The sequence below is a fragment of the Cryptotermes secundus genome, unplaced genomic scaffold (assembly GCF_002891405.2).
Source record: "Cryptotermes secundus unplaced genomic scaffold, Csec_1.0 scaffold33, whole genome shotgun sequence".
Classification (NCBI taxonomy): domain Eukaryota; kingdom Metazoa; phylum Arthropoda; class Insecta; order Blattodea; family Kalotermitidae; genus Cryptotermes; species Cryptotermes secundus.
The window spans coordinates 1,619,261-1,641,608 of NW_019727088.1; the positions used below are offsets into that span (position 1 = coordinate 1,619,261).

The window sequence follows — 22,348 nt, forward strand, 5'->3', positions numbered from 1 at the left end:
TGGGCAACTTGTCAGTGATCAGAGGTTCTGGTAAAAGTTCCATCAGGAAATCTACCACCTATCTTTTAATATATTTTAGTAATTTCCACATCAACAATAAAATGTCATTCCTAATCACTGCAGTGGATACAGTGAAGCTTCTTGCATTTGAGAAATACTGTGCACCAAATTTCCTTCAGTTTTCATCCAGACATCTGGAAGTATTATCCAGTGTGTCCAGTAACCTTGCTGGCTGGTATTTAAATTCTATGTCTGCATGCTTGTCACTTAGTGCAGAAAGAGATGATCTGATAAAGGACTAAGAAATAGGTGGTAACTTTCTGAGGAAAACAATGATCTGCATGAGTGTCCTGTGGGCTAACAGTGTGGATAATACAGTACTGTCATAATTGTAAATTCACAGACATATCAGAAGTACAGAAGTATCAGAAGCACATACTGTACTCTGCAAAATGGATAATTACACAGATATGGAACCATGTGCAATGCAATGCTGCTGTGCTTACCTTCTGTGTACGCAGTAATCTCTTCATCACTTCGGTGGCCTTTTCCATTGCATCATCAAGTTCTGCCACACCTGCCTCATTCTGTAAATAATTCAAACCTCTAGTCACTGCAAAATTTAGCAACAAATATTATTTCCACAGACAATATTAAAAAAAACTGCTTGTAAGTCTAAAGCAATCTCTATCTTTTCTATCCTTAAAGAGCTTAATCTTCTTGAAACATATTGTGACATGAAGGCCAGAAAAAAGAGCCATAACTATGCAACAGCTTCTAAACACATTTCAACAGCAACCAAAACACATTTCTGCAGCAATGAATTAACATGCAACAACTGACATACTGCTGGAGAATCAAAATGAAACAACAGAAGACTGCTGGATGCAGTGTTTTCTGTGTGGTCCATCCTGAGCCTTTATAACTTCTGACTTTGGTTAGTGGAAGATACCCAGTGCCTGGAGGTATAAACGGGCCACCCTACTGCTGGGGGGTATAACTGGCCATCCAGTTTGGGGGAGTCTTGAATCTGAGACAATAAAATATGGTCATGAATACCATGGGATTCGAACCCAAGAATAACTGCACTGGTGAGGACCAGCAGCAACTGTAAACAATAGACCCATCCTCTTGTCAGAGAGGATGTTACATAAGGACTATAACTGCAAGTGTTCATGTGAGGGGGGGGACTTGTTGTGGGTCTCAAGGGTGCTTACGTGCCAGGACGAACTGATTGGCAGTAAACTGCCAGTCACAAAGTAACTCTGACTCTGACTCGTGCATGTTTGGAGACTGGTTCAAATACCTCTGAGAGAGTAAAATATGGTAATGACTCCTGTGGGACTTGAACCCAAGAATGACTGCACTGGTTAAGACCAGCAGCAATTGCAAAAATCAGATCTGTCCTCTCATCAGAGAGTGTGCCTGACAGCAGCAAACCCGCAACTGTCTGATAGTGACAAAAATCTGATCTTGGGCCAAATATGGGGCTTGACACCAAGACAGAGTGGCTGACTGACCATCAGTCATAACAGAACTTTGACTTTGACTCGGTTAGCAAGTCATGGCTAAACTCAAGAGCTGCAGCTGAGCATGAGTTGTGAGATGGTAGCCGGCCAATGACGTCAGCAGCATGGAAGCCGAGGAGTTGTACTGGCAGATGCTGGCGAAGACTACAACCGACTTGAGACTTTTCATGTGCTGCTGTGATTTGTAAAGTGTGTAGAATAGCTATAGTGTTACAATAATCTGTAGTTACCCGTTATAAACATTTAATAAATCCAATTATCAATCCAAACCCTGTATCTAGTCATTAACATGTGACAATATGCACAGGTGAAGCCAAAAACAAAAGTGGGGACACAAAGAAAGAATAATAGTTATTTCCATACTGACCGGCAAATGCAACAGAGGGCCATATTTCTCATCTTACAACTGTAAGTTCTTTTTATTCCCTCCTTCCTGCTCTCCATACTAATAAAAAATGGAAGTGGATGTGAGAACCTGCACCAATAACTCACAGATGCATAAGTGGAAGAGTGGGGGAATGTGTAGGATTATATAATAACAATTACAAGAACTCAAGAAGTCACAAAAACTTAGTTCACTGACTCTTACTAGAAATATGTTAAGTTATGGCTGTGCTTATGGACAACATCAAGAAGGGAAAATAGATGTTAAGATACACAAATTCTTGACCTTGCCATCCATCAGAAGAATAACCCATAGTTAAATGATTCCATCCCTGGTATTCAGTGGACAGAAGGCTGAGTTTGCTTAGGGTCAGTCTGGATGCAGTAGCAAAGAGAAAAATTTCTGCCCCTGATGATAAATTAACATGCACTGTCCTGGCCAGTCCAATCATTTTGAACTGTCAACTCAAAATGTACAAGTCTTTAATATTACTGAAATGACAGTTATCAAATAATATTCACTATGGCAGATATATGACTATACACCACAAATACATAAGCAGTTTTTCATTGCATTTTTCAATATATTTTCATCTTCTCAATTTTATGTTGAGTTTTGTTATGTCTTCAAACATAAAAAGTACGTGAGTTGAATGAAAACCTTAATTTTTTCACCAGCTAATTTAGTGTAAATAGGTTTGGTACAATGTGTCACTTTCCAACACTTTCCCTGTCCTCCAGCACTCTACTAACATCTGGATTCCTCATGGCAGGGAGGGGTGGGTGGGCTTTAGTTGCATGCATAGTCACATATGCACTGCCTCTTGCATTTCTTCACCAGTCAGAAGTCTTTAAACCAAGAGCCTCCTTGAATGGCCCAAAAATATGGTATTCACAATGGGTGAAGTCAGGTGAGTATGGCAGAAGAGGGAGACACTCAAAATGAATGTCCCTGATTAACTCAGCTATCACATGGGCAGTATGTGGCCCAGTGTTGTTATGCAGCAATAACACATCAGTACTGAGCAGTCCATGATGTTTTGATGAGATGGCTGGTCTCAGATGATTCCAAAGGAGACTGCAATGGGAGGCATTGGTGACTGTGGTCCCCTTAGACATGTAGCGCTCTACAAGTGAGCCACTATGATCCCAGAATGGTGTTTTTGTGAGCAGGAATGATACCAATCTTTGTCCACCCTCTTCATTTCAGTCTGGTAGCAGCAGACCCAGCTTTCAACTCCAGTCACTATGTGCTTCAGGAAGCCATTACCTTCTGTTTCATGCCTCAGAAAAAGTTTCTGGCAGACATTCATATGTCTTTCCTTTAGTTCAGGAGTCACTTGTCAAGGCACCCACCCCGCAGACACTTTGTGGAACTGAAACATGTCATGATATTATATTGAGCTGAACCATGATAGAGGTCTATCACAGAGGCAACCTCAATCACCTTAAGACAACAGTTTTCCTTAATGACATGTTCATCCTCCACAGTTACATGTGGCATTACGACTGTGGGCTTGGCTTGGTCGAGTGGCATCCATGACACTAGACACTCAATTTTTAAACTTCTTTCTTACTCCATTTGTATACCTTCTGCAGAGATAAGTACCTCTTACCATACTGCAAAATTACGCAACAGTGGATTTTGGGGGGTTTCTTACCTTCACTAACCAAGAAATGGATTACAGAGAGTTGCTCATCCTTCATGCAGGCTTCAAATACTGCAGCCACCTCTGCACACTCCATTCATATCATGAAGCACACACTGTCAGATCTGCCATACATATAACATGCTTCTAACCTATGCTGATGACGTGCTGTGCCTACAGCAGCACACAGCAGGATCTCACTGCGTTCACACCTTTAAGGTTTCACTGACTCATCCTCATATGTTTACACCAACCTTCTGCTTCTTTGTGATCACTCCATGTCCCTGGTGAAGACAGATGACACAGTGCGAGCATACAAATTCATTGCAATCTTTGCAGAAAAATTCTATTTTTTGTAATGGATGATCCTCACAAACTGGTTGCTCAAATGTATGCTGCTCACATGCTTCATCTAATGAAGATTTCTGGTGTTTCGACAATGCCTTAGCAGTTTTATGAACCTAAAAACAAACAGTTAGGTTAGTGTTCAATTTAACACCAATCACTTTTCTCAAAGGAAAATAATGTAAGGTGCAGCTGTGCAAGGAAGAAGTATTTAGTAACCACAGAACACTAGTCAAGAAAATATAATGCATACTTTGTAAAATGTTTCTAAATTCAGGTCTGTTGTGACTATTTAACATAAATTTAGATGCCATTTCAGGTGGCAGAAATAGTAGTGTTCCATGTCAAAGACCATCATAAATTGCATTTAAATGCTTGTTCTTACTCTGATCAAGGACATGAACAGCCTGTCATCTCTTCCACAGTCAAAAAATGATGCCGCCTTTAACCTTTTGTGGTCCTATGTCAGACTGAGTCCACCACTTTTAATTCCATGTTCTGGTCCTAAGTAGGACTCAGTCCACCACATGTTTTATGAATATTATAGATGATCTGGAGTCACTCTGAGAAAGGCAAACAGTGGCAGTGTGTCATTCAAGCCTTCCTCTTTGCAGTGGCATTATCAAACCATTTGTTTTAATACTTCTGTGAATTTTGATACACTTTTCTCTGTAGTTATATTTCAATGGCATCTTATAGTGGGTATGCACTGGACAGCAAACAGATCCATGGACAACTATATGATGACTCAGATTCTTTCGGTGAATTTAGTCACCATTCAGATACTGATAAGCCTGATCATACTGACCCTGACTGGAGTGACAGTTACAGTAATTTTGATGATGGTCAGGCAAGTAGAAATGTAAGTGGTGACAACAGTGGTAATGGTGGTGGTTACAATGATAATGAAGACTGGGCTCTCTAGGATGAAAATAACCATGATTTCTAAATAATACCATCTTGTGCCTTATCTGGTTATAAACCACCTCAAGCAGACAAAATGTCTGTTTCTCCAGACAAATATTTTAAGCTATATTTCAGGGAAAATGTGTTGGAAGAAATAGCTGCTGAAAATAGCAGATATATTTAATAAAACCTGTACATTATAAAAGTGCAGTCAGCAAAACTTCCAACTATGTCTCACCTGGAGTTCATACTGAAAAATGATTTAAGGATTGGTAGGAAATGTTCAAAACAAAACGACCCAAAAGAAAGCAGATCAAGTTCAACAGATGCAGAAGACTGAAAGGCAAACTGCACCTAATTCAAGCACATGGTGGGAAGGTAAAAATGGATTGTGCAGTTTTCTCCAAAAGAGAAGTCAAAGGAGGCAGAAGAGAACTGTCGTTCTGTTGCAGCACCTGTCTAAGGTGGCAAGGACTCCACCCCAACAAATGTTCAGCCATATATCATACAGCGAAGAAGTACCACTTGGTATGTAGATAATAGAAATATTTTATATCCAATAAAGTTAGAGAAAAGAATATCCCATCTTTCCAGTAGAAAATTTGGTTCTTTTTTTAATATTTTTATGCATACAGCATTCCACCACTGACATGTTCAATGTCTTTATCCACATTCTTAATATGCAGTGACATCGCCACTGAAATGTTCAATTGCTTTTATCATGTGTTCTTTATATGCAGTGAATTCATCCTTTACTCTTCCCTTACATCCGTGTTGACCTCAGTCTTGAACTTACAAATACCAACAGCTGGAATGAAAACATAGCTTGGAGATAATTACATCAAATGCTTGCACCTCATGTGTCAGCATATAATATGAGACCTTTAGACTTCACAAACTCTTCCACAAATTCTTATTCAGAGAGATGAGGTTTGGTGTGTTCTCCCCCCATCCCCAGCAACCATAAAAAGAATGGCACCATTCACTGCATGTGTCACTAGCTGACACCTTACAGTCCCTGTCAATATTCAAACAGTAGACTCTTTGACCCTTGAAGACCATATTTTAAGCACACTTTGCAACATTTCTTTATCTTACAGAAATTTTAAAGAAAAACAAACCATTTCATAATAGTAGCTGAAAGTAAATAGTTCAGTAGTATTTAAGAGCAGCAGAAACCTGTAGTGGTATTTAAATTGGACCACAAAGGGTTAAAACAGGTAACTGTATTCACAATGGTGGTGCCTACTTAATAAACATTTTCAAAAGATGATGAAACAACATAATTACTGAGGGATATTATGAAGCTGTAATCACAATAAAGGTATTTTTAAATTTGTAAAGTAATAACCTTTTTAAAATGAGTAATCATTTTTGCCTGTCCCTGTATAATACTATTCTCTTATCAAAACACTAAAAGATTTGCGGTTTTCAAGGGCAGTGAAGATTTATTTTGTGAGCTTCTGGGTTATCGCACTGTGTAGACTCATGAGTGTTACTAATATTTCAGAGGAACATGACCCAACTCCTTCAAGGGAGAAGTGAAGATGGAGACTGCAGATTCCTCAGAAAAATTGGTAACCACCCAACAAACTACATGCTGTCATACCACAGAAGTTAACAATGCTGAATACAATATAAAATCCCATTATTTCAGAATTTAATTTTGTCATAAATTTTGTTATGAAATACACTATTACTGTTGTTTTTGTTGCTGTTATTACGTAATGAACTGTGAGGCTTTCAAATATTTACGCAGGAGTCAACAAAAGCAGAATTAAAATTGCACCATCTGTTTTTGCAGCTCAGTAATTTGATTATCTGTAAAGTTTTGTTTTTAAGAGAGCTGCTGTCTATACCTTTACACCCTGCCCTATCAATGGTAAAATATCTGACATTTCTTCAGCGCCATATAACGTTCGGATAAAACTGAATGAGAAGTATTCATACCACCACTCCATAACGAGCCAAGTGGTAATTAGGATACTTCCATTTTACCTTCCACTTTAGACCTAGTGACATTTAAAGAAGTTATTCCTGATATGATCTCTATATGATCATATTCTGATTTACTAACATGAAACAATAATGTTACAGCCTGACTTTTCAAAGTTTAAAATTTTTCTTACTGGTTTAATGATTTGGTTTCAGACATTTTAAAGTTCCTTTTCACCATATTTTTTTAAAGTTCCTTCTATCAGATATCTACACGGTGAGGCAAGAAAGTAACGAGACTGAAATAAATTTAAAATATGCAGCAAGAGTACCATTCCATGAGAGGCTGCTATACAGGCACTGAAATTGGACCTTGGCAGTCCCATGAGCCATGCCTTGGCTCAATATACTATTCCAGAAACTTCCTGTTGCTTTCCTACACACCATGTATTTTTACCCCTTCCTTTCCTTCGGGTCAACTTCCGATTATAGCCCCACTCCCTTATCCACCAAGGCCTTGCTCACTGGCAGGCATGCTGCAGATTATTCAGGATTAAGCAGCTGATTTGCGTTAAGAGCTCTGGTTTGGGCCACATACCTTGAGGTGGTTAAGATGAGGGTTCCAGAACAGAAGACTAGGAGGTGATCATCTTGTTTCCAAACTTATATTTGACTTGTGTTTTCTTAAATTCCCTTTGGGTGCACCAACCTCTGCCAGTTCTGCCACATATTGGCTGTTTCATTGCTTAACCCTATCTCATGGGTTAGTGCCAGTGCCGTGATTGTAAAGTACATTGTTTTTTACATTTATCTGCTGTCTTCCAGCCTTGATCTGGGCATTCCATATCCAATATCCACACCAAGAGGAGTGAAATACTGTCAAATACATTTGGGCCTACTGTGTGTGTGTGTGTATCATGGCCTCATCTGATTGTATTCTTTTGAGTTATTTATTACACACCCATTGGGCCCCCATTTCACTGGACTGCCTTTTACTGTGATCTTACCTTTCACTGGCCTTGGGATCGTTCTAAGTGGCGATTTTTGCAGACTGGCATATTGTATCTGGACCAAACCCCCATATCCTTATGTACTATATGCTAACTGTAACCAGTTGAGCCTGAGCTGTTGTTTTATGTGGACATGCTTTGTGCATCATGCATTATGCACTTTCAGAAACTGCACAATGGAATGAATCAACATAAAGTTTTGTGTACTGAAAAAGCCCTGTTGAAACACATGAAATGCTGTGAACAGTTCATGGGGATGAGGCTCTGCCTTGAGTACAAAAATTTCAATGGTTAAGCATTTTCAAGAGGGCAGAGAGATGTGGAAGATGACCCCCACAGTGGATGACTGAAAACGGCCTTCAATCCGGAACAAGTGAGCAAGGTGTGTAATTTACTTGGAAGAGACTGCTGATTGGCACTCAAAATGACACAAAGTGAATTAAATGTGAATAAGGAATTGATAAGATCCACAATTACCTCAGACTTGAGTAAGAGAAAAAACTGTGAAGTATGTGTCACACAATCTGAATGAGGAGGAAAACTGATGACTGGAAGCCTCCAAAGATTTCATGCAAGCAGCTGATGGTGAACCTGGTTTTCCAAACACCATTACTAGAAATGAGTCATGGTGTTTTCAGTAGGATCTTGAGACCACAACACAAAAGTGCAGAATGGTGATCACTAAGCTCACCAAAACCAACAAAAAAGGTTTGTTTCCAAAAATCATGCATCAAAATTGTGCCCATCAAATGGATGATTCATATGGAATCTGCACCAGAAAAAAGGGACTGTCAAAATGAGTACCACCGGGAAGTACTGCAATGTTTGTTGGCAAGAATGAAGCATATGAGGCTAGATATGGAACTTCCTGATTGCTGGCTTTTGCATGAAGAACATGCCCGCTCATGCAATAACCAATAAGAGGATATTTCTGGCCCAAAAAGTGATTGCAATGCTCAATAATCCTCCTCACTCCATCACCCTGGCACCAGAAGACTTTCCTGCATCCAAAGTTGAAACTGAGATTGAAAAAGTTCGCCAACTTGAGATGATCAATAACATTAAGAGCATGACAGCAGAACTGAATACCATCACTGCAGATGAGTTTTCAGTCTTTTCAAAGTTTATATGATTGCTATATGTAATAAGTACATTCAGTCTCTCAGCAACTATTTTGAGGAAAACTGGTAATAAATGTGCTGCCCTATGCATTGTTCTTTTTTTTTTATTTCAGTCTCATTTTTTTTTTTTGCATTATGTATCCATCATGCTGTAACATAAACTATTTACAACCAATAATGGGGCGCGCCATAGCTCAAGCGGTTAGTCACTGGCTTCCTACTGTGGCGGCCCAGGTTCGATCCCAGGTCTGGTCAAGTGAGATTTGTGGTGGACAAAGTGGCACTGGGGAAGGTTTTCTCCGAGTACTTCGGTTTCCCCTGTCAATCATCATTCCACCAACTGCTCCACAATCACCTTCACCTATCATCTGAGGCTGGTATAATAGGCCAGAAGTGGTCGCAGTACAAGGGACTTAGTCCCACCCTACTAGCAGCAATACAACAAATAATTATATCACATAATACACTTATGAATATCATTTCAGAGTATATGAAAATTTTGCCTCTGCTGGTACATGAACCTACCACCGCTAGTTCTATAATGCTGGAGCAGCAGCACAGACAGCAGGTTTAAAACATCAGGAATAGAGAAAGTCCTTTCACATTTGTAATTTCAACAAACAATTGCTTTTAGGGTGGCTTACTTACTTACTTACTCATGGAGCTGAGCCCTTCTGGAGGAGCTGCCAATTCTGCAGCTACTCAAGAATTTCCCAGCATTTTATGGAACCACAAGGTTCATTACCATGTTCACAAGAGCCCTCCACTGGTCCCTATCCTGAGCCAGATCAATCCAATACATCCCATCCCTCTAAGATCCATTTTAATATTGTCCATCCACCTATGCCTTGATCTTCCCAGTGGACTACTTCCTTCTGGCTTTTCCACCAATATCCTATACGCATTTCTCGTCTCCCCCATTTGTGCTACATTCCCTGCCCACCTCATTCTCCTTGTCTTGATCAGCTTTTAGGGTGGCACTCATAAAAAACAAATGCATCAGACAAAGTTTACTATAGAATTCCTGGGAACTGTTTAGCGAGCCCTAGCATCTGTAAATCATGAATCTAATTTGTTTAGACACAAAACAAAACGTTTACTTCTTACCATTGTGAAACAATGGTCACAGTATAGAACCTCACACTGATGACACTTCCATTCTGCAGTTGGTTCCGAACATTCCACACATTTGTCTGAAAGAAAGATAAAATAATAATTTATGCACTGACTGACTGACCAACCAACAAACTCCACAGATGTAAGTCCTTTAGAAGCCAACAGCTGCTCCACCACTCAAGAAGTTCCCAGTATTTTATGGAATTAAGTTCATTACCATGTCAAAAGTAACTCACTAGAGGTACCTATCCTAAGCCAGACGAACCTAGTCAATACTCCCATCCTATTCTTCTGAGTTCCATTTTATACTATTCTCCCATCTGCATCTAGGTCTTCCTAGTGGTCTCTTTCCTTCAGGTTTTCCTACCAAACCCCTGCATGCACGCCTCTCCTTTCCCATGCATGCTACATGCTGTGCCCATCTCACACTCCTTGACATGAATGATCTGTGCACACGTTTCTCACTGTACAAGCAGATTATTCTATCAAAATTTTCCTGTAGAAACCCCCACTGCTTATAAAAATTAAATTTTATAGTGAAAAATTAGCAAGAATTGTGTAAACACTACCCCAAACATGAACATAACACAGCTTCTTAGCCCATTTTTGTTAGGCTCAAAATTCAGTGTCTATGAATTCTGAAATAGTCCAATGTTATACTCACTAACATGACCGCCTCTAATGTTACATTTTATTACAAAATGTATGGATTTAGTCTTTACTATATGGAATTTCTTATGCTCTTGAGTGAACATTTTTCCTTCAAATATCGCCATATCATGTACATAGTGGTGCGACGCCTAAAATCCAGAACATCTGAGACACAGCAGGCATCCATTTTTAGGCAACGGCTCGGTATCCATGGTTCTTATCATTGTCGGGGTGACGATGGAAGAGGTTCATGCAACAACGCATGAGTACATAAGAGACGTTAGCACTCAAGTGAAAGACCAGAACTAGTGAAGTGCCTGCGGCAATGAAAACAGCTACCAGTGCACAGAACATGTGAAACGGGACCCTTGAACAAGGTATCTTCCAGGCTGTCTGACTGTCAGTTACAACAGACCAAGAGAGGTCAGTAGTGAGAACAGGTCAGAGGAGACTTGAGAACAGGTCATAACTCAGATCAGGGGCAAACAGAGCACAGCTGAGAGCAGAAGAAACCAGCTCAGCCAAGAACCAGGAGATGAAACATGAGAGACGATGGACTAGTCAGGTTGCAGAGTCTGGAAGACATTATTTCAGAGTGACTGTAATTGTAATTGTAATTGTAATTGTAACTGTAATCGAGTTATACAATAAACAGCTTCACCTAATTCGGAACCCATTAATTTCTTGTCGCGTTACCTAGGAAACATGACAATATGATGGCCCAATGTTGACCACTATTCCTTCATGGCAGTCAAGCCTGCCTCTTTGCAACAGCAGGTACCTTTTCTTTTACCCCCAATGATATACAGTCTCATGGCAGATGGACACAACCAGAGATAATATGCTCATGGCGAGCCACACATTCCTACATGAAAGTCAAACATCCCTGTCAATATTAATCACATGTTAAAAATCTATAACTTACATTACTTACACACACAATGAAAATGAACTATGAAACTCTTAACATAAAATACTGGACTCACGTTAAAACAAAGAATATATAAATTCAATACATAACTGCCCTTTTGAGCTAATGGTATTCACCAGTGTACTTCTAATGCATGACAAACCTCTTTTGTGATTTTGCTGCACTGTCTTTGATGTTGAAGCTTTGTGGGTAGATGAGGTAGCACCTGAAGGAACAAATGTAACTTTAGAATCTTCTGGTTCTTGGCCCCAGTGTCGAGCAGCAAATACACCCAGAAGATATATGTTTAAGGGGAAGTCCGACCTTACATCAACGTGTTGGTATCCTGTAGTGGATGTGTGTTTACAAATTCCACATACTACTTGATCTGAGTTACGAAGAGATGAGCGTATGCAGTTTTCACATACTGAATGCCCACAATGCAGAATAAGAGGGCAACGCAAACCACGAGGATGTAGTGGATCTGAAAAGACAATGTCAAATGTAATTTTACAGACATTTTAACACAGCCAAAGAAACACTAATATGCAGGTCATACTGAAAGTCATGAGCAACTTCTTTTGCATGCAACCTGGGAACAGCAGACGAAAGAGAGTATGGTGGTAGGTGGAACCAGCTGTTGTGTTAACCTTGAGCCTAAAGATAAAGGAAATCTCATTCAATTCACTGCAGATAGGATTTGATGTAAACCAGATGCTGGTAACATTTCTGTGATCACTAGTGCAAGACCTATACATTTCATAATTTAGAGCTGTGTGCACAACTCAATACATAAAATGATATTCAAATGATCATAAACAAAGCAATCCTAAATTTAGAACATAGTAATATCAATCTTCTGTTGTTCCATCAAAAATTCAATGGACTTCCAGACATAACTGCTAACGATGCATGATCACTGTATATTCCATGTTTTACTACATTAAAATTACCAGAAATATTAATGGTTAATCTTATGGATTACTCTCTCATCACTACTTCTGCAAATAAAATGGGAAGAAAAGGGATTGAGTGTTCTGTTAAAAAGTGTTGAATTTAATAATGCTTTACGGAACAGGATAGAATGCAGAAATGCAGAACTCCTAATTTTGTCCAACATATATCTTCTGGCTACATACATGTACAGACAGCATCCATATGGGATTCTGAAAACTTATTAAATAAGACAGATAACATTACAGATCACCTTTACAAACTCATAGCAGAATTTGCACTGGTAGTAAAATAAATGCTGATTACATAATTGAACATTATCACGAACAATGCCTAAATTCTAATGACAGACAATGACAGACACTGTTCTCGGCCATTGCACTCAATAGCATATAAGTAAAATTAGGACTGAATTCCATCAAGTGCAACAATTTTTCTTAATAATAAAATAGAGCCTTTACACATTTCAGCCAATGATAAGAAATAAGAACAAACACAGAACTGGGCAATTTATTATATCTGCAGATGGCTTACTGTGAAGGGACATAAACATCGCTGGGACTCGCAGCAAGATCTAATCAATCAAAAAATCTTTTTAACAAAACATACTCAGATACTAGCTTTTTTCCCCTTACAAGACAACACATGCACGTAATACATGTGAAGTATTTCCTTTAAAGTGTTGGTCACATTTCGATGATGGCCATCATCAGCCAAAACATGTGAAGGCTCTATTTTATTATTAAAAACACTGTTACACTTTATGGAACTCAATCCTAATTTTACATAAATGCCTAAATTCCCTACCAACATCATTTAACCTCATGTAAACTGTTAACTTCTCAGCAGACTGCCAGTGATAATTTCTTTATACATGTTTCCAGAAAAGATCATTAATTTGTTATACTAGTGATAAATTGACTACCTCATCATGATAATCTACAAGCAATAAAAACATAAAATCAATTGCCAATGATCACAAATACTGGAAACAAACTAAGCTAATAGATGTGTGGCATTTGAGGTGCTCATAGCAATGACTATGAAGGGTACTATAAAGAGTTCTATCTTGTGAGATAGAATGTGTAGTCTGTTGAATGTCAACAAAAGTTTCAGCGGAACATGTCACCTCATCTTCACAGTAAAAAAATAAGGCAAGCAAGAAACCAGCAAGAAGCTTAAATGTTGGTTAACTTTAAACAGACTTCACAGCATTATATCCCAGAAGATTGAACTCTTTATAACCACTGCTGTGAGAACCTCAAATCCCACAAGAGTACTACAGCCTGGGATGTGTTGCCATGTAGCCTGGTAGGATGATAAATAATGACACTATCAATGAATTTACAGCACATCTAATACATGAAAACTGGGGATCAGTATTGAACAGTCATGATGTCAATTTGAAGTTCAACATATTTCTAGATATTTTTTAAACATATCAGAGCAAGCTTTCATATTAAAACAGAAGTGTCTGACAAAAATAAATGACTAAAGTTATCATAGCATACTGCAAACATAAGATATATTCTTAACTAAGTAACCAAACTAGTAACAACCTAGTACTGAAAATTTACTAAATTTTTTTTAACTCAGATCATTATTGGGGCCAAATGCATACATCTGGCACAATTCAATACTTTAATTAAATGTATGCACTGTAACAAATATTATTATCAGATAATGAGGTATAAACAGTCTGGAAGATTTTGGAAATGGACACAGAAATATTCTCAAATATGAGAAGACCATTAATATGGATAAATGATGAAATTATAAATATACTTCAAGTTATAGCAAACTCTTTCATAACAATATGAACAACAATAACATCAAGAACTCAACAATGAAAGATGCAGTAAGTCACATGACTGAAGCAATTCCAGCAACCTTCTCTAACACAAATCTTATGCCTGAATTAGCAAATCAAATTCATTAAACAATTCATTCTCTCAAACAACACACATTCATTTGGTTATGATAATATATGACTTTTTGTCACAAAAGTTTAATCTGTACTGAACCAATGGTCACAAGAACTTTTACAAAATGACTTAAACATTGTAAAGGCAACAGTTATATATAAAATGGCCGAAAAATCTTGCATATTCAACAATAGATCCATCTGAACCCTTATGGCAATCCCTAAAATATTTATCTATATATGACCACATCTTCACCCCACCCACTTCAACAATGAAGATGGAGGTTGCATGTTCCTTTGAAATGTGTTCTCCACCTATAAGACAGTACGGGCTCACAACGCAGAAGACCACAATTTGTAGGTTGGTACTTCAGCGCCAAACATTCTCATTTTCTGGCAACTGTCACCATTCATGATGTGTATTTGTACCAGCCGTCTTACAGTGCACACAATTTCACTTTTCCCTTCACTACATGTTTCGGCACTAATGTGCCATCATCAGGTGTGGTTTTATTTACATCAAACCAGTGCACTGTATGCCATCATGTCTCCTTTATAAAATGATTAAAATGTATATATGTCATGTATAATAATCAAGTTTATATATTAAAACTTTTCAAGATTTATCATCTATACGTCGCACTTCTAATTCACGAGTTACGTCACTCCTCTCCTATGGGAGTACTATTCCTATATTCTTGTGTATATTGTGTTCTGTGTTGTGTCCTTCCCTTGTGACTGCGTGTACAGGGTGAGCCAGACTCAATTAGGCAGTTTTTGATCATTAATAACTAACCAATCCAACAACACACAGGATAATGGGAGAGTACCTTTTATTGTCGATAGATGGTAGCATCATACGGTATGATGTGAACGAGGTCAATACTCTGCCTACTTAGTGCCCATCGAGGAAACGTCATGGCCGGTAGACGGTTGTCTATTGAGCAGCATGTAAAATGTGTGCGCTTTTTCTCAGTTACTAACAATGTATCAGAAGCCGAGCGCAGGATGCTGGAAGAGTTTGGACCACCAGCAGTCCACAGGGACACAATTGTCCGAATAAACAAGCAGTTTGATGAAACTGCTAGTGCTTTGAATCCCAAGCATCCTGGTCAGCCGAGAACTGTCTAAACTGCTGACACACAAGAACGTGTTGCTGCGGAACTGGCATCATCTCCTCAGAAATCGAAGTCTACCCACTGTTTGTCGGCCCTACTGGACATTTCGAGGACAAGTTTGTGGAGAGTTTTGATTGACATGAAGCTGACGCCATACCATCCACAGCTTATTCGTGTTCTTAACGAGGACGACTTTGACAGGCGACTTGAGTTCGCCGAGTTGATGCTGACAAGTTTCAGGAGAACCCTGACCTTATCCGGAATATTGTCTGGACTGATGAGGCCAAATTTCACACATCAGGATCGGTCAGCAGACACAACTGCGTGTTTTGGCGGCCAGAGAACCCCAGTGCCACCATTGAATATGATTTCCAGTCCCCGGGAGTGATGGTGTGGGGCAGTGTGATGTACAAAGGACTGAGTGGCCCGTTCTTCCTTGAAGGTTGCGTCATGGGGGAAACCTACCTAAAGTTGCTGACGGAAAGTGTCATCCCAGAACTTCAGAGGAGAGAGAACTTTGATGAACTGTGGTGGCAGCAAGATGGGGCCCCACCACACTTTGCCAATATTGTTCGGGCATTCTTGCATCAAGTTTTTCCTCAACGCTGAATTGACCGTCGAGGGCCTGTGGAGTGGCCAGCCCGATCACCTGACATCACCCGACCAGACTTTTTCCTTTGGGGTTACCTCAAAGACAAGGTGTACGCTAACCCCATTGACAGTGTGAAACATCTGCATGAGGTAATTGTTCAGGAGTTCAATAAAGTTCCGGTGAATATGTGTAGAAAGGCGTGTGAAAATGTTGCTTTGCGTCTGCAAGCCTGTGTTGACTTAGGTGGTGCCCAGGTTGACCAGCATCTTGAAAATCGATGACTTATGTGTGTGCGATTCCATTTTTGTAACCATTGCAATTGTTAACATTTATCAATAAAAATAACATCTAATCAAAAACTGCCTAATTGAGTCTGGCCCACCCTGTAGAATATACACAAGAATATAGGAAGGGTACTCCCACAGAAGATTGACATAACTCACGAATTTGAAGTGCGACATATAGATGATAAATCTTGAAAAGTTTTAACATATAAACTTTATTATTATACATGACATACATAAATTTTAATCATTTTATAAAGGAGACATGATGGCATATAGCGCAATGGTTTGACGTAAATAAAACCACACCTGATGATGGCACATTAGTGCCGAAACATGTAGTGAAGACAAAAGTGAAATTGTGTGCACTATTAAGACGGTTGGTACAAATACACATAATGAACGTGAATCAGTGCAACAGGACGCTAAAATATAACTGTAACCATATTTATTACTGTACATTTAATTCACTAATTACGTGTAAATAAAGTTAACCATAAGGTTAAACTACGCTGAGACTACCACGGGCCAAGTGGCTCATTAAACCCAATAATTACAACACCTTGCTACAAACACGCTGCTTTTAAGCAGTCCGGGCGTTGCACAAAACCTTACCTCTGATTGAAAATATTTGTGAGCAGTTTGAGCACGACACATTCCTTGTTGGTTTACTTTCCATGTTCCTTCTCAATGGTAAAACACTTGTTTCTTAACGCCCAAAACGACTTAACTGTCTCAATCAAACTTATGCTCCCAAACTTCGTTACAACAAACTATTACATGTGGACCAATCCACTTAAACACACATCGTACCGATCGTACCTAACCCATTCCTTGTAACGCTACATGGGCTAGCAATTAGCTCCAGTCGTTTCAACCTTATGCACTTCGATGCTAATCGATAAAGATCGATATCAACTCACATTCTACGCTTGTACCACTAAAAGTGGCCGGTTCATGACATGTTTCTTGAGACGGTCTCATCGATCAGAAGCAGAAAACTTCCCTTATAGACGAATCCAGATAGCCAGCGGCGTGCTCTCCGGGATTTATGTCCAGCATATTATTGTATTTAAAAAAAAAAATTATGTATATATACAAAAATGGCATAGGCAATGCACATCCGGCCCTCTATAGCACATTCTTCTAAACATCTTATTCTATCATAGCGGTCACCCCGCGATTTTTTAACATCTCCCTTAACCCGAAAAATATACTATTTTGTATACATATATTTCTTTCTCTTTTTTAAATAAATCTAGGTATTTTGTTTAAGTAGCAGCCGCCTTGCACGAATCTTTTTTTTTCTCTTTCTCTAACCTTAGGAGCTCTGTGACTGACTTCTGGTATTCTTTTTTTTTTTCAGACAAAATGTCCATCATTGTTCTAGTATAGTTTAGAATCCCAGATGATATGTACCTCCATTTGCAGTCCATCACCACATTCACATTCAGATGTGGACACAATGTTAGATCTACTTAAGCTTGCTTTATTGACATAAAGGCATGAGGGTTCACTTTTATCTTATGTAACCACAGAGATGAACCATTCCAATAGTAATATTTCAAAGTAGCTTTCTCCTCTGCCTGTTTTGGTATTTTGACAGAAGCTGTGAAGCTCCTCTTTGCCATTTCTTTTTCCACTGGCCTAAGATCTGCCATTGGTAATACACAGTTGACTATCTCTGCCTGCTTTGATTGACCATTCTGCCTGAGTCAGCTCATTCAACAACTTCCAATTCACAGTGCCCCAGGATCCAGTAAAATTGGGATTTTTTCCTTTGTGATTCCAGTCTATTTTGTCTTTAAGAATTTGAGCAATGTACGACACATTACTAATTCCTTTTAGCACACTTTCGAAGCCCGAGAAAATCATGGAATTTTGCTCAAAGTTCATTTTTTGATGATTTCTAGTGTTTCACCAATTGCTAGTGCTTCTACTGTGAAAGTGGACCTATCCTGAATTTCCAGCTAATACCATCACTTACATCTATTACTGTAAATCATATGAAGTGTTTGTCCTCCATTACTCCTTCTTACCTCGCCTCCATCTGCGAGCCGACTGCCTTGAAAATGTGGGGGCCTTGATGACTCACAACTCTATGGGCCTCCATGGGCTGTTACAGGGATAGCTTTACCTCCTCCTCCTTCTTCTTCTTATTCATCATCATCATCATAATCATCCAGCTGGGTTCACAATGTGCCATAACCCACCACACATCCAATAATAACAACAGTCCAATGCTCCAATAACAAGTCTGTATTGTTTTATTCTATACCTTTTACACTAAATAATGTGGCACTTACCTCAAGTTCATTTTCATTTTTCCTTGGCTCTCAGGAGAAACAGCAACTTTTTCCTAAATACTAATCAATTGATCTTTATAACATATACAAATTGTTTCCTTGGAGGTAGGAAATGAACGTTCAAATATCAATTAGACAAAGCTTAGACCCATAACAGATTAATATAATATGGATAAGAAAATAAGGGTAAATAAACAGTAAGCACAAATGTTTTAACAAGGTATAGGGTGAACAATATTTCTTCACAGATATGAGATGTGTGTAATTTATGTTTCTGTATTCAAGGCATTCAATCTGAAATTCCACTTAAATTTGAAACATAAAGGCTATTATGTTAATTTATTTTTGTGTGCAAGACTATCTCTAGTTTAAAAAAAAACTGTGTACTTTAAAAATGTTATCATCTTATTTTACTGCTCTTAAATCACTTGTTTGATCAAAGGGCTCAAGCAAGTTCAATAGAATACAGGTATTTAAAAGCATTTTTTATATCACAAATTATTAGTTTATTGCTTTACCTTTTGCTTATGATACAAAAACAAAATACCTGTCATTAGAGGGTGACAATATTAACTAAATGCCTGACAAATTCTCAATTTGGTAGCAAGATATAAAACATGTATATAACAAAGTGAAGATTTCTAGAAGTTTTTACATTCTTTTCAGTGATCATCCCAAACATCTAGTATCATCCATACCTACAGCTTTTACAATCCAACACAAACACAAATTAACAATTCATGTATTACAATATATGGAGTACATACAGAAATCCAAATTGCAGAAGTATCCAAATAAATCCCCCTTATTTGCTGTTTGTTTAAACACAGCTGTAGTAAATAATGAACAGAAAATAAAATATCACCTACCACCTGAAAAAAAAAACAATATTTCTGTGAAATGAAATGTGAAACAATCCAAGTTTCACACCAGAATTATGAAATAGCTCTGGAACTTAATATATACAGCGTCTAAGGAGGAAAGATCAATATTCTGGGAGACCATAGTTTGATCATTCTAAGCAACAAAGTGTATATGTACAGGTGTCTTATTCCAAATGGTTTCTGAGACAGAGCTCTTACACTGTAGAGACAAGCAACATTTCATGTCTTCACGCAAGTTGCAAAGTTCATTGTTACTGATGGTGGAATTTTTGAAAATGTATGCAAACTGTACCAACTGTCACTTGAACAATAGATATCAGTATTAGAAGCAGTAGGTAGTATCTTTTTCTTATCACCAAGTTTTGAACTATACAGTGAAATAGCTCCATCTCGGAAAACACTCGGAAAAGGATACATGCATGTTAGACAAGTTATTGCTTAGAATGGCCAATACTATGACCACCCAGAATACTGACCTTTCCTTCTGGGCCACTCTGGATATACATGATGGACATACTATTACTTCTATTGTCAATATCAATTTGAATGCAAGGGACATGCCCCTCACAAGACACAAAATCAAATTAATTTGTGAACCATGACACTGGTTTAAACAATCAGAACTAAGTACATTTATGCAACAATGATTCATGTAACTGACTGACTTAATGAAATAATAGATTTATATGAAATGCTTAAAATCATTTGCCAAGTGTAGTTAGAATGGTAAATGTATGCACTTTTAAATTCAAAATTAACAAATATGCATTAAAACTGAATGCCCATCTGACATGGAAATTTCATTCATATGAAATGCTGACAATTACTGTATATGGAATAGTTAAAATATGGAATGCATGCATTGCTTATTTCAGATTTAACAAAGAGGTAACAAAACTGAATGCACAACTCAAAAATGTACCAAACACTTTGCCTTTAAGCAATGACCACTCAGATTTCCCTCAGCAATCTAATTTCTGTAGCAAACATGCCCTCAGTATAAAGGAATCTAATCTGCAAACCACAATGCCTTAAAATATTCTAGAATAACTGCACATTTCAACAACATGAAAGCATAGAATTGGCGTAAAAGGTAAATGTTGTGTATATTTAAATTTTGGTATTATTATTATTATTATTATAATTCAAATTCAACTTTCAACTTATAACTAAACATTCAAAGTATTCCCACTTTTTATCTGGTGCAAATGGATACATAAGAACATTCCACTGTCAGAGTTTGCTGTGTGGTACATTATGACTCTGCAGCCTTAATGAATTATGATGGCACTGCAATGTGACAAGAAACAACTTAATCTGTATGCTCCTATAATTCATCTGGCTCCCTCATTTATAATGTAGAGCACAGAAGAAGAATGAAGACAACACAAATGGGAGAGTCCTAAGGAGAGCCTTGAGTGTAATAGAATGATGGAGTTGTAAGAAATGAGCCCATCTTGCAAAAGACATGTTTTTAATTATAACATATTGTTACTGGAAGGCATAAGATATATTTACATTGTGCACAGCAATTTTACACGTCAAACTTCTTAATCATTAGAAAAGTCAATAAATATGGAACACACTCCCTTGCATAACAATATATACGGCATATAAAGCACTGCAATAATCAGCAAAAGACTGTTAGGCTATCTCATTTGGACCACAAATAATGGAAATATGTTTCCTTAAGATTTTTATATGCAGAGACAAATTCAATACAGCACTTAAAAATGTGTCATTAAAAAAATAGTTCAGGAATGTTACAAAGATTTATGAATTAGGCTTTAAAAAATTATGCCAAATACATTCCATTTTTCAAACACATTTATACTATCAACTGTGTGGATGGCATCCATTTTTTATACCACTCACCTACTTCCTAAGGCTACTGTCAATATGAGGCTACTTCTTTCACAGGATGGTCATCAAGTGTAGGGTGTGAAGAAGACTGAACTTCAATAACACTATTTGTTGGGGCACTGCTTGATGTTTTTGCTGGTGTAATGGAAGGTTTTGCTTTCCTTGTTAGGTATGCAGAACGTGGGTAGGGTTTCAGTACGACACTAAACTTTCCACTGCGAGGACGAGCAGCTCGGTAGAGAGCTACTGAAGACAAACACTGAACCTTTCTGCTGGAAAAGAGGGTACAAAGTAACACATATGTACTATTCAAAATGTCATGTATTTGACTTTAAACATCAATCTTGCCCTGTAACTACTACAAGACATACACTACTCCAGGAAAAATTTAGCTAATTTCAATTTCAATACAGAAATAAGAATGTGAACATAGTGCCTTCAAATAAGCCACGATTTCATATTACCAGTTCAAAGTTCATAATAATAAGTCAATTTTCTGAACATGTACAGACGTGCAGAGGAATCACTGACACATAATTCATTAAAAATACAAAATATTATGCTCTAAACTAAAGTCTGAAACAAGTTCCATTTTCTTCAGGGTTGGATACCCTTTCCTTCGTTCCTTCACAGTAACAGCAACAACAATAAAGTGGCAAGATTAAGAAAAACGTTGCACATCAAGGGATATCAAAATATAAGTTACATGCACAGCATCACTGTTTGGAAGCAATTATATCTGTCAAACTGGAATCTTTCTGCTTTTCAGAAAGGTACTATGTTTACCACTATTAAACTATTCAACAGATTGTCCATAACCATTCAAAGCCTTAAAGATGATAGAATTAGTTTTAAAAATAAGCTGTC

General features: G+C 38.0%; 2 protein-coding genes across 6 annotated transcripts in view; both read right to left on the reverse strand.

The window, feature by feature from the left end:
- Positions 1 to 17,314, reverse strand: part of LOC111864288 (RING finger protein 17) — a 145,090-nt gene extending 127,776 nt beyond the window's left edge. Inside the window, exons 1-5 of the mRNA XM_023851424.2 lie at positions 17,044 to 17,314; positions 11,720 to 12,040; positions 9,987 to 10,072; positions 3,817 to 4,023; positions 507 to 587 (exon numbers count right to left, since the gene is read on the reverse strand). Coding sequence (XP_023707192.1) covers positions 507 to 587; positions 3,817 to 4,023; positions 9,987 to 10,072; positions 11,720 to 12,040; positions 17,044 to 17,107 — 759 coding nt within the window. The 5' untranslated portion in view covers positions 17,108 to 17,314. The remainder of the gene's footprint in view (positions 1 to 506; positions 588 to 3,816; positions 4,024 to 9,986; positions 10,073 to 11,719; positions 12,041 to 17,043) is intronic.
- A 1,355-nt stretch (positions 17,315 to 18,669) lies between these two features.
- Positions 18,670 to 22,348, reverse strand: part of LOC111864263 (tubulin polyglutamylase TTLL4) — a 46,207-nt gene continuing 42,528 nt past the window's right edge. For 4 of the 5 annotated variants that reach the window (XM_023851382.2, XM_023851383.2, XM_023851381.2 and 1 more), the window contains one exon: positions 18,670 to 21,753. In XM_023851382.2, coding sequence (XP_023707150.1) covers positions 21,513 to 21,753 — 241 coding nt within the window. In that variant the 3' untranslated portion in view covers positions 18,670 to 21,512. The remainder of the gene's footprint in view (positions 21,754 to 22,348) is intronic. The other variant, XM_023851380.2, reaches the window with a different exon arrangement.